Genomic DNA, 17,578 nt, shown 5'->3' on the forward strand with positions numbered 1-17,578 from the left:
TGCTGTGCCGCTGGAGCACAATATCTGTTCTCATCCTGAAGCAAAGTTCTTAACCTGAAGCACTATTTCTGGGTTAGCAGAGTCTGTAACCTGAAGCGTATGTAACCCGAGGTACCACTGTACAAGCAAGGCTGGTGAGGGGGTGTGGCCTGTGGAGAATCCCAAGGGCCTGAGGGCCAAGACCTGATGTTTCCCATTCTTTCCCACAAAGAACAGAGGCATGAGCAGTAAGTAGCACAACACTTCCGTGGCCCTACTCTGTCTTCTCTTTCCCCTCCTTACAAACCCCCTGCTATGAAGTGACTATTTGCTTCAATTGCTGCTGAGTCAATGTGCCCAGGATTGTGCTGTAAACCACAGGAGTTGAATCTGCTCATGCAGAGACCACTCCTGTCTCCTTTGAAAGCGCTGGTAGGCTAGTGCAAGCATGAAGTCTTTGCCCCACAAATGCTTTGTAATAATTCATACTTTTTTTCTGCACGCATGCACAGGCATACTTTCTCCCGTTTTTCCGTACTGCTTCCTGAAAGGGATGCCAGCAAGCCTGAGTGCTACGTAAAAGCAGAGGGCTTAAATATCACCCAATGAATAACCTAGGCTGGCACATGCATGATTTGAAGGGTGTAGGTTGTACCCAATGTAAGTCCTACTCAGAGTAGACCCACTGGAATCAAACTAACATGACTAACTCACATCCATTCATTTCACTGGATCTGCTCTGTGTAGAACTTATCTGAATACAGCCATTATGTTGCACAAACCTGCCTTAGGACAAAAGAAATTTTATTGCTCTCTCTGAACTAGATTCCATTTGTCTCAGTGGAGACATTTTTAAAGGAAGGAGCTTGGCCTGATAGTTATGAATCTGCCCTGTCCAAAAAGAGCACTGAAATGTCTCCCTCTTTCTGTAAGGGGCAACTGATTTATGGGGGAGGGGTGTTGACTGTTGCATCTTTTTGTTTTTATGTGGCTTGAAGAATGCTTGGCCAGCATTGTCTGGAAAGCTAACTAAAACCAGATGTTTCTCTCTGTAAACAAAGCAAACCAAGTTCACGCCCAGTATAAACATAACATGATACAAGTGGGATCTTTGCATGTAGTATGGTGAATTGCATAGGATACTTTTCATCTCTTTTTGCATCTGTACATTGCATTCCGTCCTCATTTAGTGATCTCCCGTATCTGGGAAAACCAGTGATGACGTCACTTGCATTTTCATTTACATACTGCATGTGCATTCAGTACGCTGTGCAAATACTTTTAATCTGACAGCAGAGCATATGAGTCCCCTGTATCCAGGCATTAATTGATTATTGTGTGGATCAGAGGAAGGGAACCTGTGACCTTCCAAATATTGCTGGACTATATATCCCACCATCTCCGACGATTGGCCATGCTGACTAGGACTGATGTGAGTTGGAGTCCAGCAACAACTGAAGGGTTCTCCACCCTTGCTGTCGAAATAAGGCAACCATAAATCCACCACTGTGAGTTCTAAAAAGTTTGGGATCCAGTGTCTTGTTGTCACAGCTGGAACAGGTTAATGGAGCTTACTCCCAGGTTAGTGGATAAACCGACTTCATCCAGTGCACAAGATACGATGGGTGATATCCAACATCAATCATATTCAGAATAGACCCACGGAAATTAATGGACTTAAATTTCTTGTCCAGTGATTTAAAGGGGAATGCTCTGAGTATGGCTAACATTGGATAATAACAAAGTAGAAACACACACTGGAGATTAAAAGAAAATAAAGTTCACCACAGAAATTTGCCAGAACAGAAAATTATTTACCAAATGGCAGGGGTATGTGCGTTCAAATTACCATATTTTTTGCTCTATAAGACTCACTTTTTCCCTCCTAAAAAGTAAGGGGAAATGTGTGTGCGTCTTATGGAGCGAATGCAGGCTGCACAGCTATCCCAGAAGCCAGAACAGCAAGAAGGATTGCTGCTTTCACTGCGCAGCGATCCCTCTTGCTGTTCTGGCTTCTGAGATTTAGAATATTTTTTTTCTTGCTTTCCTCCTCCAAAAACTAGGTGCATCTTGTGGTCTGGTGCGTCTTATAGAGCGAAAAATACGGTAACTGAATGGGACAAATTATTCCACAATATGGATGCAGCCACTGTAAAGGTTCTTTGTCGTTTTCTCCCAGCTACACATTCTTCCACCATAGTCTGGACACAGAGAAGGGCATCTCCATTTGCAATGTATATCAGTGGTTAAATGTTGTTTCTTAGTACACACGTTTGATTCATTAGCACCTTAAAAAAATTCTGAAGGGATTCGCAATTCAAGTGTTTGACACAGAGCTGCCAACTGAGCAGAAAAAGTACTTTGACCTGCTCCTGTGCCTTCAACTGCTACTTGTACCAGTAAGTGGAGCTTTTAATAACATGGAAATTAGCAACATCAGCTGCTAATGCTTGCAGATCAAGCTATCAAGGTCACGACAAGAGTTTGCAGGAATAATTCCCGTACCTGAAAAAGAAAATAAAACATGCATTAATTGTTTCAAAGCAAAGTACGCCAACTTCTCTGGTTTGTGGATTACAGCCAATAACATAAAACAGGTGAAGTGAGGTAACATCAGCCTAGTTACAAATTGACAGTAATGATCTTATCATCGTCAGAAACAGGATGGGAAAAAGTATTTAACATGGGAATCAGTCCAGTGTAAAAGGCATTAGCGATACATCATTTTTTTAAAGCAGCTGATAAAGATGATTGATCCCATAATTAGGTTGTTAGTCTATTACTGCAGAGGCATAAGATGAGAAATATATGACTTTTTCATGTCACCACAAAAATATAGGACATTACACTGAATTGGCAGCTCCCACTGAAAATGGCGGCTGCGTTTAGCTCCCTCTTCCCCCTCCATAACAGAGATGGGAATCTGTGGGCCTTCAAAGGTGGTCGGACTGCAACTCGCATCATCCCTGATCATTGGTCATGCTGGCTGTGGTAGATAGGACTTAGGACAGGACACCCATTTTCTGATATCACAACATGGTTTATTTCCTTTCCTCAGCTCCATGTTATGAGGTCAGGACATGAATACAGTGGTACCTTGGGTTACAGACGCTTCAGGTTACAGACTCCGCTAACCCAGAAATAGTACCTCGGGTTAAGAACTTTGCAGGAGGCCCCATTAGCTAAAGTGGTACCTCAGGTTAAGAACAGTTTCAGGTTAAGAACGGACCTCTGGAATGAATTAAGCTCTTAACCTGAGGTACCACTGTATGCTCTCCCAGAGACTATGGGAGCGGGAAGCTATGTGATGGTTGGATTTGGTGGCAGTCACAAATACGGAGTAATGTCTACTTTGGTTCCAGTGAGAATCTTTCTTCTTCAGACACGACCTCATGGGAGTATGAACTTAAAGAGTGCAGGATGCAGGGTTGAGTTACACTCTTTCTCTATGTAGTCCATGATCCTGCTCCATTTCAGCCATCCTGCTGTCTGTGTTTGTTATCTAATTGCATTGTACCCCACCTTTCCAACAAGGAGCTCAAGGCTTCGGCCACAGTTGTTCTCCTCCTCCCCACAACAACCCTGTGCGGTAGGGTGGATGACTGGCTCAAAGTCACCCAGTGAACTTCATGGCTGAGTGGGACTTTGAACCATGGCCTCCAAGGTCCAGCACTGTAATCATTGCACATGTTCTGTTGTGTTTTATGTTCCAAAAGGGTGTTCCTGAGTAGCATGAGAGGAATCAATTCCCTGCCTGTAGGGATGCCTGATGGCTGGCAGTACTGAGCTTGCTGCTGGCTGGCCCAGTGGCATAACATGGGTTGCCTGCACCCGGGGCTGCGCAGAGGGGAGGTGGGGCGAGGGAGGGAAACAGACGGAGTCTGCATATGGATTCAACACCTACTGGCTTCGTCCATGTCACCCAAATTGCAGCCACAGAGATAAGAAAAAAAAGAGCTGCTCTGTTGTCTGGAGAGGCCACTTCCTGGATCGCATGGAGAAGCTGTTTCCAATTGAGCCCACCAAGGGAAGCGCACAGCTGTATTTAGGCAGCACTGGGTGCTTCCACTAACAATTTTGTGGCTGGAGCACACACACACACACACCGTGGCACCCCCCCCCCATACTACACCACTGGGCTGGCCCACTGGCGCTGCTGGAGTGGGGGCACAGGAGCACAGTCTTGTGTGTGTGTGGTGTTGCCAGGGGTGTTTTGGGGTCACTTCACTGTTGCTGCAGGCCCATTGGCTTCTTCTGTATGTGGGTGGCCTGTGGTGGCTGCAGAGTTTCCAGGGAAATTGAGTGCATCTATGCTGTTTTTGTAATTCCTGGCAGTGAGTGTTTCCTCCTCCTTCCTGACTTCAGAACACATTGAATATGGTGGCCCTTTGGCTGGGGAAGCTGTGGTGTACCCCCCACCCACACTGTGAATATTGGATAGCTCTGTTAGTTAAAAGCTAAGCACAAAATTGGGCTATAAATATTATGGCAAGTGAATGAAAATAACTTCTTTCTTCTCTTACTCCCCCCACTTATTGTAAGACAATCCTGACATTTGATAGAAGGGAATACTGAAAGTGAATAAAGGGCAACGTTTCAAGAATATATTATGCCTCATGCAAGGAACTTACTGAACTTAAGAGTAGCTAGACCTCCTTCTAAAAATTAACATGGAACTGAACAATTCAGCTTTCCATATTCTCTCTGTAGGGATTAAGCAAGGGATTTGGATAAAGACTGAGCTACTCTGGAAATAAAAAAGATATCATTGGATGGTCATAACACTATTATCAGTGAAACTATTATAGCCTATAAAGTCCTGAGAAATTAAATCAATGACCTGGAAAACAAGATCACGTTAAGGAACATTAGATTAGCAGGGTGTCCCTCAGGGCACAGAAGAGAAGAAGCTTAAGAAAAAGAAAAGAAAGAAACACACACAATCTGGTTTCTAGTAAATGCAAGGATGAAAAATTATGCTCCCTTGCACCCAGCAGTATTCAGAGATATTTTATATTCTAATCTCTGAAGAAACACCACTTCCATCACATTTGGAGACTGGTGAGGGTACTTTAATGTAGTCCACCAGCATGTGGCTGGGAAACCATGTGAAAATGTATCTTCAGCAATTATTTTGTTATCCTGTAAGTTGCATCTGTTCTAGTGCACATGAAACCAAACTGTATCAAGGCATCTTCAAATTGACAAGCCAGGAGCCTGACAGTTACCACTATGTGTGTGTGCCTAAAAACCCCCACCCCACCCCACAACCCTTTCAATCTTGGTGTAGCTATTTTTGAAAAGTATATCTGTTTAGTTCCATAAAAGCCTTCTTTGCAGGATACTTAAAAGTGCCAGAGGCTCAACAAAATACCCACTGTGCTTCAAAACAACTTGTACCTGTCACATTGCTCAAATGTGAAAGCTTTTCAACCTCCCCAACAGATACCCCTGAAAGACAGAATGGGTAGCATTGTAAAAAAAGAAAAAGAAAAAAAGCATATAAGCAGATGACACTCCCCAAATCCTGCCCCTCTTTAGAGATCTGTATCTATCTATCTATCTATCTATCTATCTATCAATCAGCTGAATTAGAAAGGCTTAAAGCTATGGTTTTCCCAGTAGTGATGTATGGAAGTGAGAGCTGGACCATAAAGAAGGCTGACTGCCGAAGAATTGGTGCTTTTGAATTATGGTGCTGGAGGAGACTCTTGAGAGTCCCATGGACTGCAAGAAGATCAAACCTATCCATTCTGAAGGAAATCAGCCCTGAGTGCTCATTGGAAGGACAGATCCTGAAGCTGAGGCTCCAATACTTTGGCCACCTCATGAGAAGACTCCCTGGAAACACTGGACAGTGTTCTCGAAGCTACAAACATGAGTCTAACCAAACTGCGGGAGGCAGGGGAAGACAGGAGTGCCTGGCGTGCTCTGGTCCATGGGGTCACGAAGAGTCGGACACGACTAAACGACTAAACAACTTGGAATATGCCCAGTTTTAAACACATTGGCAAGTTCAGAAAAATGTGTACCCTAAATCCTATTGCATTCTTTCTCAGAACAAGCAAGTTCAACAGGACTTGCTTCCATTGTGTTAGAACTTCAGCCATACAGCTCAGTCAAGACTCCTCCAGGACACCAGAGATCATACACTCATAGCCTGATGCCTGTTCTGTTGGTACCTTGTAGAGGACACTCTCCTGCTTGCTTGGGTGCATGATTTGTGCTGGCGCAAAGCATATTTTGCATCGGAGACACACCCAGTTACTTATTTTTTCCTACATATTTTGGCTATCATTGTCTGCAAGGATGCCCTTGACTGTACAGAGGACACTGCCATTTGTTTGGCTGCATGATTTGAGCTGAACCAAAGCATGTATCCATTCTTAAGGAAATCAGCCCTGAGTGCTCACTGGAAGGACAGATTGTGAAGCTGAGGCTCCAATACTTTGGCCACCTCATGAGAAGAGAAGACTCCCTGGAAAAGACCCTGATGTTGGGAAAGATTGAGGGCACAAGGAGAAGGGGACGACAGAGGACGAGATGGCTGGACAGTGTTCTCGAAGCTACAAACATAAGTCTGACCAAACTGCGGGAGGCAGTGGAAGACAGGAGTGCCTGGCGTGCTCTGGTCCATGGGGTCATGAAGAGTCAGACACGACTAAACAACAACAACAACGCATGTTTGGGGCTGGATGCCACCAGATACTTATTCCCCCCCCCCTACAGATTTCCACAAACCGACTATGCGCCAGTAGGGCACTTTGGGTTGGCATTTTGTAGAGGACCCTCTCCCATTTGCTCGGGTGTATGATTTATGCTGGCCCAAAGCATGTTTTAGGATGGGCACCCCGTTACTTAAGTTTTTTAATGGTGCTACGTTGTCATCATGCATTTAAGAGTGTTTCCCAAGCATAATTTTGATTGTTGGAATTTTTTTTTTTAAAAGAGCCCACCACCCAATCAGGCACATTAATGATATTTATTTGGTGGCTCGGGGGCATACGGACTTTAATGTGGGGATACAGGAGCTTCTTAGTTCTTCGACGTTTTGAGCAAAGTAAGGAACTAGGAACCGAGGATGCAGCTTCGCTGCCATTCAGTAGTATTAGCTAATTGGAAGATTACTGGAAAGCCAACCCAAGCATTTGCATTGGAAAAAGAAAAAAAAAACAATGCCTCTTTGCAGCGTGGCCAGCGGCAAACACAGAACTAGGGAAAGTCACGCGCAGCTGCCCGCTTCGCTCGATCGCCCGTTATAGCGAACCGAAAGGAAGGCGCAGGCGCGGGATCGCGACATTCCTTTCCCTCGCCGGGCTCCTGTCACGTGACGCTCACTCCGCCGCACCGCCCTCTTTTTTCACATTTTCGGCGATTTGTGAATGGGCGCGAGCCGACAGCTCCTGCCAATGAGCTTGTAGCCCGGCCTCCCAAGCGGCCCGCCTCCGAGAGACCCTTGTTCTCCATTGGAGGGAATGGATGTTGACCGCAGGCTCCAGCCAATTGGAAGCCTATGCGCCATCGGGATGGGCGGGCCGTGGGCGGTAGGGGAAGACGGGTTCTGCCAGCGCGTGTGTGGAAGTGCGTGGTCTTCGGTCGGGTCGGTGGGTGAGTGTTGGCCGGGGCTGGTTGCCGAGCCTGGCGTTTTTCGTAGTCTTTTAGATCGGGGATGGAGCTGTGTGGAAATGGAGGCTGTAGCCGACAGTAATACGCGTACAGACACACATGCACAGATATACACTCATGCACACACCAACATACACAGAGACATGCGCGCACATATCCACACACTTATAAACATCACACACACTTATCCATGGCTAAAGGGAGCTGGAGGGGAATTTGTAGCAGCAGCAGCAGCAGCAGCAGCAGCAGCAGCAGTCTTTTATGCCACCCTGTGTTGGGATGGCACCATGTGTGTTTAGCTCTTGGCTTTTCGACAGGTATGCCCATTGATGTGTGTGTCAGAGAGTAAGTGTGTAAAAGCAGCAGGTTGTACCTTACTGCGGACTCTTGAGTCACTCACCATTTAGAAACATGTTTGCTGTGTTCTCTGTGAAATGGAAGCAGGCTTTATTTGAGGCTCCCAACTCACGATAGATGTCAGAGGCAGCAATGCCTCTGAATATATCAGTTCCTGGTGTGGGGAAGGGGAGTCGCCAATGGGGAAAGTGATATTGGGTTCATATCCTATTTGTGGAATTCACATAATAAAAACGTGGCTGGCGATGCTGAGGTTAGTTAGTGGTTCCAAGTTTTTTATTTGCTAGAAGATCTGAAGCACTTTAAAAAAAAGTAAAGCTCATGTATCCCTGAACTCCCAATTAAAGTTTGTATGCTCTCATTTTGTATTTTTATGTTGTGAACATCCGTGTGATCTTTGGATGAAGGCTGGTGTACAAATTTATTCATTTAATAATAATAATAATAAATATTAGGATATCCCTTGGCTTATATATATGTACATGAACAGGGGTCTCCTTCCTTTGTCCCAACAATAATGTTATTCAGTAAAAATAATCATGGTTGTGAAATGCTCATAAATGTGTGATGGCATCATAATACCATAAAAAGTAACTGGGGGGTTTGTACACTAAAATGTGCTTTCAACCAGGGCAAATCATATGCCCAGGCAAATGGGAGAGTGTCATCTGAGATTCCAGTGCATCATATGTGCCTCAGAGCTCCCTGTGGATACGTGGCACAGATGAGGGCATCTGTATACAACAAAAATAAACAAGCTGGTGGGGGGGAAGTAACTGTAGGTGTCCACACTGAAATGTGCTTTGGGCCGCCTCAGAGCATCCCCCAGGAATTCCTGTAGAATTGTTGATCTGTTAGGTGAACAGAGGCCTCTCTCTCACCACCTTTAACCAAATACAGTTCCCAGGATTCTTTGGGGGAAGCCATGACTCTTTGAAGTGGTGTGATATTGCTTTAAATGTATAGTGCAGATGGGACCTACTATACTAAATGTGCTTGAACACGGGTGTATTGTACTGCTTCCTTTCTTCTTCTAGCTCCACTGTCTCACCAGCTGCTCCAGAGCCTGATTGAACATCTCCAACTCATGAACACTCTTGATAACATCATCTGTTTCTGCAGTGTGCCCTACTTTCCTTCATCTTTGGCAAATAGGCCTGTCATCATAAAATCTATCCTGCACCCAGTGGCTCTTTCCACTCTGTCATGTGCTGTGACTCCATTCCCTAGCTCTCATAAACTCTTGTTTCAGATCTGCTTGAACTTTTGCATCTCCCTCTGTATGTTTTTCCCCAACATACTTTCATTGATTACTCATATCAGTCATGTCAGCATTTTCCATCTAGTGTCTTCTTCAAGGTATTAGCTTCCAATCTTCCCATCCGGAAGGCTCTGATGCAGTCATGCTCCTGACAACATTGCTGTGTAAAAGCTGTATTTTGTTTATGATTTCTCAGAAGCTTGATGGCGTTCTCCTTAAAACCCTGGGAAAGTGTTTTCCCATTTTGCCAAAGAGGCAATTTTAATTCCCTATGAATAGCAGCATCCTACACTCTTTCCATAGACCTTTTCTTGAGCAACTGCTCTTTGTCCTCAGTCCTACTTACTTCCAGTCATTTAACCGCTCCTAAGCCTCAAAGCATATTCCCTCAAACTTTCAGTAAAGTCCCAAAATCTTGAATAAAACCTTTGCTTTAATTCACACAGGATACACACTTCAAACATTAACCCCAGCCCATTGAAAGATCTATTCTACCATCTCCTTTTGATCTGATAGTCATTAATGTCTCTTCTGCCACTTGCACAACTCATGGAACCCAAAAATGGATTGCCCAATAGCTTTACATCTCCCCAAAGTTACTGTTTCCTTGTGTATTTTCCCCTGAAAAGGTAGAGCAGCCTGGGAGGGTGCTCCAAAGACATTGGGTAGTGTTTATGAGATTTGGACCCTGATGGCTGGGCCTGTTCTATGCTGCTTCATCACCAGCATTATTACAAGTGGTGTTCTTGATGTCTCTGAGATGGTTGCCCTGTGCTTTAGACTCCTCAGGCCTTTTCATGGTGCCAGATATGATGCCTCAGGGGCCTACAATTTTAGGATGAGGGGTGGGCCCCACTGCAGTCACCCTGGAGTCAAAGCGGGGGGGAATCTCCCCCTCATAAAATTTACAAAACTATTTCAGACTGCCAGTAAATGGACAATTAGAAAAATTAATTAACAGAAATCCATTTATCATACTCAGGTGTTCATATGTCACTGATATTCTCTTATGTTTGCTCAGATGGTGATTCTTTTATTTCCATGACATAATTTTTCAGGCAGCACCTTTGGCTTGTGAACAGTATTCAGCATGATAACTCCAGCGTTTGAACTGAGTCAGGATCCAGATTTTCTTACAATAACAATCAAAGTACCATATGCACGAGTTTCAGAGTTTGAGGTCTATTTTGAAGGGAAGGAGTTCAAGTTTTATGCGAAACCGTACTTTCTCAGGTAAGTAACATCACTTCATTAGGTTGAGTTTAATTGCTTATGTATTGTTTGTCACATTGTGTTAATAAGCGCTTCCCCACTGTGTTTCTGGGGGCGAGTTTGCTCATTTGTGTGTGAGAGACAGAAAATCCTTAATATAGGATACATTCTGGAATCACATATTGGCTGAATTCAGTCTGTGGTTTGTTTTGAGAATTATCCTGGGACCCACAGTGGTACAACCCTGGCTTATTAATGTAGCTGCTTTGTGCAAACTACAATAGCCTGTATTCAAATGAGATGAGAAACTGGTTTGTTCCAAACCATTAATGAACACTTCAGATTTCCTCCTTATTTGTGCAGAAGAGGGAGAAATAGAATGTATGAGCCCAAGGCTTGCTGTAGTACGTTGTTTTGTTTCAGCCGTGTGCTTACACTACACCCTGAAGACTTTCTGTGAATGTGTTCTATACACACATTGTAAATGACACCTCTGGCATTTATATAGTGTTATTTTGAATGTTAAAAACACCTGGCATACATACTTAGTATATTCTTGCAATAGCTCCTTAAGAGGCACCAGTATTATTTCTATTATAGAGGGTGAGGTGAGACTTATCACTTTGTGATTTCATGGCTGAGGTGGGATGTGAACTAGCTCTTGTTTCTGAATTTTATTTTCCCCCCCCCTGGGTTTTCTCCTATATTAGATACCAGCATGGGCATCTGAAGTAACACTCATGCTTGTTGAGCAAGTCTTTTCAGTGGACAATTAGTATTTATTAAAATATTGAGAAAGCAGGAAAGACTCTAGGCAGGACTTGAGAGGGGATAGGGCCTTAAGGTCATGCATTCACCATTCTGCAAGGCACACGGCAGTTACCAGTGTGGTGTAGTGGTTAAGAGCGGTAGACTTGTAATCTGGGGAACCGGGTTCGTGTCTCCGTTCCTCCACATGCAGCTGCTGGGTGACCTTGGGCTAGTCACACTTCTCTGAAGTCTCTCAGCCCCACTCACCTCACAGAGTGTTGTGGGGGAGGAAGGGAAAGGAGAATGTTAGCCGCTTTGAGACTCCTTCAGGTAGTGATAAAGCGGGATATCAAATCCAAACTCCTTTTACCTAATCTGTCCTTTTCTGCCTTCATTCTCTGCTCTTCTCGCTGCCTTACTCAAATCGCACAGCTTCCAATTGGGCTTTCTTTTGCATTGAAGTGTACATGGAAGGAGGTTTTCTAAAGCCTTGAACCAGTCCCTGATTTCCTATTATCCTTACCCCTGCATCAGATATGTAATTAAACGCTTTTAATTCCACCTCTCCCAGATTGGCTCTTCCAGGAAGAATTGTCGAGGATGGGAGAGAGAAAGCATCGTATGACGACACAGGTTTGTAATTCTTTTTAATTAAATATCTTCATTTGGAAGAAAGTGTGGTATGCAAGATTCCTCTGCTGTTACATTTGCTTCCACTTCTAGCAGTAGTATAAAATGAAGATAGCTGTCCTGGTTGTTTCAGAATGTTTTGCTTCGTAGAGATAAGTGGGATGGTTTAGGCTTGCTAGACGGAAGACAACGATGCTTCCCATGTCACAATTTTCTTTGTGCAGAGAGAGTCAAGCGCAGCCTTATCTAGTGGAATGTGTTGCATGACAAATTATGAATTTGGGAAGAATGTTTTGTGTCTGTTCCCCATCTTCTTAGCTTGGGTTTTTGGACTGATCGAGCAAGACATGTAGTAGATGTATTTAATTTGTGCCTCTCACTTGCAATATGGAAGGTGGTAGAAGAAAGCAAAAGCCACTTGCCCTCGTTCTGTTTGAAGAGGGGCCTTTTTGAGATATATGAGGCCTAGATGTGGAACTGCATCTTGTGTGACTTCCAAATCTTTCCACTGGGAGGGTGTGCAGATCCTCCTTTTGTAAGTTAGGATGGGAGCTGAAAATGAGCTGTAATCACCCGTGCTCCTCTTTTTCTGCTTTATGAATGTGTGAAATCATTAATGAATGTGGGCGCTGCACTTGCAGGCCTCTGTCCCTGGAGTAATGCAAGCAAAAATGAGAGCAGGCAGGGTTTTGTTTTTGGTTTTTTAGTCTAGTCTGGCCAGCAGTTTTGCTATTGCTTTTCGAAACACCCTAGTAGTAGCTTATCCGGATAAATGGGGAAATGCCTTTTGTTAACTCAATCCTTTTCTTTCAAGGGGTTTTTACAATCCATCTTCCCAAGGAAGTTCCCGGAGAGAATTTTGATGGGCTAGACATGTTGACAGCTCTGTTAGCGCCAAAGAAATCCAGATCTGCAAAACCTTTAGTCGAAGAGATGGGTTTGTATAATTTTAATTTAAAAAATGGCTCACGGGTTCATTCTCTCTCCCTCCCTCTCTAAGTTCAGAGAAAGATGAATTTATGTGCTAGATGTTTTACTTGCACTGCTTTCTGCAAATAGGAATTTAATGCTTTACATAGGCTAATAATGCTTCTGGTTGTTCATAGAAACACAGGAAGCTGCCTTTTATGCCTTCTTGGTAATTGCACCTGCCCTGTGGGAACCCGCCCCCGCCATCAGATGTCAAGGAAATAAACAACTTTTTGACTTTTAGAAGACATCTGAAGGCAGCCCTGTTTAGGGAAGTTTTTAATGTTTGATGTTTTATCATGTTTTTAATATTCTATTGGGAGCCGCCCAGAGTGGCTGGGGAGGCCCAGTCAGATGGGCAGCATAGAAATAATAAAATTATTATTACAGTGGTACCTCTGGTTAAGAACTTAATTCGTTCCGGAGGTCCGTTCTTAACCCGAAACTATTCTTAACCTGAGGTACCACTTTAAGTAATGGTGCCTCCCGCTGCCGCCGTGTGATTTCTGTTCTCATCCTGAGGCAAAGTTCTCAACCCCAGGTACTATTTCTGGGTATACGGAGTCTGTAATCTGAAGCGTCTGTAACCCGAGGTACCACTGTATTGCCTTCCCCAATCAAGTGCTGCCCAGATGTTTTGGCTGCTCCCTTTATGCCTGACTATTGGCTATGCTGGCTGGGGGCTGCTGGGAGTTGTAGTCCAACCATGCCTGGAGATCATTGAGATTGAGGGAGCCAGATCAACACTAACACACTAAGGAATGTGTTTAGTGTTAACTCTGGAGTCGTACCTTGGTTCTCAAATTTAATCCACTCTGGGATTCCGTTCAACTCCCGAAATGGTTTGAAAACCAAGGTGCGGCTTCCAAGGTGCGGCTTCCAATTGGCTGCAGGAGCTTCCTGCAGCCAATTGGAAGCTGTGTAAGCTGCGTCGGATGTTCGGCTTCCAAAAAAAGTTTGCAAACCTGAACACTCACTTGCAACGTTTGGGAGCTGATTTGTTCTACAACTAAGCCGTTCTACTACCAAGGTACCACTGTACTTGACCAAACTCCATCTGAAACCAAAGGGGCACATTGGTTGCCGGATGTGAAATATATTGGCATTATTTTCAGCCCCCCTACTCCACTATTAATTTCCCCATATATTGCCCAACACACTCTTTGATCTCGCCATTGAGAACTAACCTCACTTGTCATTTCCGGGCACCACTTCCTGGTCCCTGGTGTGTGTGTGCAGTCGCATGAAAATAGAAGACGCATCAGTGGGGAGTTGGGAGTATATACACATACTTCATCATAAACCTAAAAGTAGAATTCATTATAGTGAACTGGGCAGATTTATGTGTGATGTTGGCCAAGTACTAATCCTGTCTTTTGCTCAATATCAGTTTTTCTGGTTCTTAGGTTTATATCTCTGTCTTTTCACACAAACAAATGTAGCGTATGTACCCCAAGTGAAGGTGCACACGTTCCCGCAGTATTAAATGACATGGTTAGGGCCTCCACCCCACAGGCCTCATGAATCTTGTCCCTCTTAATCAAAGTGGCTTCCACTGTGTGGATGATCTGGGAGGCAGGGTGAAGCAGCACAATTCCAGTTTCCAAACTGGGGGCTCTGGTGGTGCCTTGTGGAGTTTGAGAATAAATTTTCTGATAGGAAGATTTGTTACCTTTTTGTTCCCCTCACCACCACCTGACCTCAAAACTTCAGGCGCTGAAAATGAAGAAGAGGAGGAGGAGGAGGAAGAAGAGGAAGAATTTGACTGGGAAATTGAACAGACTCCTTATGTGGAAAGCAAAGACAGCCCCTTATGTTCGCCTTGCACCTATGGATTTGGAAATATGAAATCGGGAGTTTTCAGACGTCTTCAGGTATGTTCAGGTATTTAAAAACAAACAACAAACCCATCAACTCTTCTAATAGGCATAGCTTCTTCCCTCAGTCCCCAATCCAGAATGAAATTTGAAACGCATTACGTATCAGCGTGAAGGAAATCCTCATGGTGTTGCTATTGAAATGGAATAAACCCAACATACAAACATTGATATCTGGGTGGCTTCCACAAATAAATGTGTGATGTCATTCAACGAAGTTTTACTCATAGGAGACCCGTTGAAGTTGGGGCCAGCTTAGTCACGCTCATTAAAATCAATGGGTTGAAACTTAGTTGAATACCATCCATTCTTATAAGCAAACAATATGTTCGGAACCACCTTGAGGTTGGGCAGTGGCCCATTTGAAACAACCCATACAATGTGAACCTTAACCTATAAAGCGAAATCCTCTGTCCTTAACTTTGGCAGTAGGTCCCATGGAATAAGGCAAAGGGAGGCTGCTTCCATTGTTTTCTGCTGCGTTCTCTCCCATAGCCTAGAACCCTGTGGAGCAGCTTTTCAGAGAGCAAGACACCGCAGGAGGTAGTGAAAAATGCCTTCCCACTCTAGTTGTCTAGCAGGAAGACTCTGAGCTGGAGTTCCGTTTGTGAGAACTTTGAATCCAAATGCTTGCAATGATTAAGTGGCAATCATTACAAAAGGTTGTGTGTTCTGATCGTAAGTGCCCTTTTTGCTGACGCCATGGAATTTCTGTATAAAGCCCCACGTGAGTGCCCCTGGGGTTCATGATGCTTAATTGTGCATGATTTTGCATTGCGTAATTGGCCTGATGCAAAATTTTCACATTTAGGGAAAGGTAGCCCATCTAGGTGAAGGAAAACTCTGATCCTAAACCTCCATTGCCTTATAGGCAGGGGGTCCAGCTCCTGGGGGCCGAGCCCTTTTGCATCCCCCAATAACTTTGGGGTGGGGGCCACCCCCACCCCCCATGTCCAGAAAGCATGGAGCTGAATGTGGCACTCCTCCAGTGTCCAGCTCCTTCACATCCTGCTTCAGAGGGGAAGGAAGGTTGAAGTAGCCTCCTGGTGCTTGACTTCACCCCCAAATACTCACTCCATTGTCTCTCTAGACAGATGGATGCCAATGTTCAGGGGATTTCCATGGTCTGAGATAGTGTGTCTTCAGTTGAAATTTGTGGAAGATGCTTAGCAGCCTGTAACGATGAAAAATGACAGTTAAATATAAATCTTAGAATCGTGTTGTCTCTTCCTAGGTGCTGCAGGCTTGCTTGTGGTTTTTTTTTTGTTTTTGGAAAAAAAAATACATGATTTTCTCTGTATAAGCAAAGAGAAGAATCCACACAGCGCAGTTCTGTGTGAAGAATACAATGCAGGAAATGGAAGTATTGTGTTAAATGAACTGTTCAGCTTTCTTCATTATGGAAGCAGTGGGGTTCTGTAAATACTTGTTCTCAGGCTCCTGTTTTCAAACTTGTTTCGGAGTAATGGGAAGGTGCTTCTTGCGGGAGCTTGCAATATTTTCAAATAGGCTATAACCACGGGTGGGCAGATACCAGCAGAGGTGGTTCCCTCGGACCTCAAGCTCCTTGACCATTTTCAGTAGCAGCCTCATGTAGAGCTCGTTGCATAAATTCAATCAAAGTTTACTTGGAATGCAAGCGACTGAGGCCAGGCAAACTCGGTTCATAGCTGGGCATAGTGCTATTGCTGGGTGTAGACTCCCTTTACCCCGATATCATCTGAGTCTCCATTGTCAGCTTTGATTTGAGATGAACCTCGCAAGTTTTCTGCCTAAACCTTTAACAAAGTCAACCCCCCCCCCACCTTTACAGGTTTGCTTATTCTTTTGTGGTTGTCTTTGCAGGATGAACTTAATGATGTTATCGATATAAAAAATCCAGACGTGACCTCTGCAGCTGAACGCAGAGAGAAAAGGCTGGCAGCAGAAGATGCCAAATTCGATCCTGATCATTACCTGTAAGTCCTTGCATATGGCGTGTTTCTGCAATATCTGGTTGACCATCTTGTCATCATTTAATAGAAAGTGGATCGAAGAGGCCTATTTTTTAAATAGGAAATGAGTGGTTTCCGTATCTCCTACTATTTTGCCTTATGCTGCATTTTAGACTCTCTTTATGTATAATTGCCACGGAAGCTGATGACTGATATGATTCAGGTTTGGTTTTTCTGAGACTCTGTTAGAGCCAAAGGCCAGCTGAAATTCAAGCTGAGTAGACACAACGACTGCAGAACGTCGTCAACATAAGGAACCCCACGACTCCCTGAAATTACCTTTCTTACTCCACATAATAGAGTATAATAATCTTGAGTATAGTACTCTAAGGTGTAATAGGTGCAATTGATCCACTCCGACCAAGAGAAAGAAACAGGGTTTTTGCTGCATATTTAAGCTGTTCGCCCTTGAGAAATGGGATAATAACTTACATAAGAGTTGCCTCTATATCAAGTCCACTGGTCCATTTATTCCAGTATTGTCAACAATACTGACAGTAGAGATTGCTTCATTAAGGCAAATGAGGCACTTCTCCACCAACCTTAGTCCCTCCCCCTCAGCCAGCTCCCACCTGTCTGCCTTCTTACTTAAAAGCAGCTCAGGGTGACACTGCCTGCTTGTTTCCTCCCCCTTCGTCCCAGTGTACCCGCGCCTTGCATGACATCTTTGGGAGGAGAAAAGGCTGAGGAGTAAACCCTTCCTTAGTGGAGTCCCTAAGATGGTTGGATGGTGCCTGGTATGCCTCCTTCCAGCAACTCCTGCAGCCAAGCTGGTGCCAAACGTATTGCTCTGATTTATTTTGGACCACATCAGCGAGGCCAAGAGGGAAGTCTTGTCATCTGGGCAACCCTGGACCTCCATACAGACCGCCCAGGCTGCACCCAGAGAGTTCACTTCATTGCTGCTAATGCAGCAGAAACAA

At 44.3% G+C, this 17,578-nt stretch overlaps 1 protein-coding gene and 2 long non-coding RNA genes across 4 annotated transcripts in view; 2 read left to right on the forward strand and 1 right to left on the reverse strand.

The window, feature by feature from the left end:
- The window catches only part of LOC308471700, a 242,766-nt gene that overhangs the window by 40,354 nt on the left and 184,834 nt on the right, over positions 1-17,578 (reverse strand). The gene's annotated exons all lie outside the window — the stretch shown is intronic.
- Positions 1-17,578, forward strand: part of LOC308471696 — a 115,183-nt gene that overhangs the window by 2,099 nt on the left and 95,506 nt on the right. The gene's annotated exons all lie outside the window — the stretch shown is intronic.
- Positions 7,450-17,578, forward strand: part of SHQ1 (SHQ1, H/ACA ribonucleoprotein assembly factor) — a 54,650-nt gene continuing 44,521 nt past the window's right edge. Inside the window, exons 1-6 of one of the 2 annotated variants that reach the window (XM_080995747.1) lie at positions 7,450-7,587; positions 10,282-10,456; positions 11,757-11,818; positions 12,630-12,752; positions 14,498-14,658; positions 16,507-16,619. In XM_080995747.1, the coding sequence (XP_080851873.1) occupies positions 10,314-10,456; positions 11,757-11,818; positions 12,630-12,752; positions 14,498-14,658; positions 16,507-16,619 (602 nt within the window). In that variant the 5' untranslated portion in view covers positions 7,450-7,587; positions 10,282-10,313. Of the gene's footprint in view, positions 7,592-10,281; positions 10,457-11,756; positions 11,819-12,629; positions 12,753-14,497; positions 14,659-16,506; positions 16,620-17,578 lie in introns of both variants that reach the window. The other variant, XM_080995748.1, reaches the window with a different exon arrangement.

Source organism: Podarcis pityusensis (genome assembly GCF_964106645.2).
Source record: "Podarcis pityusensis genome assembly, chromosome: 2".
Lineage (NCBI taxonomy): Eukaryota > Metazoa > Chordata > Lepidosauria > Squamata > Lacertidae > Podarcis > Podarcis pityusensis.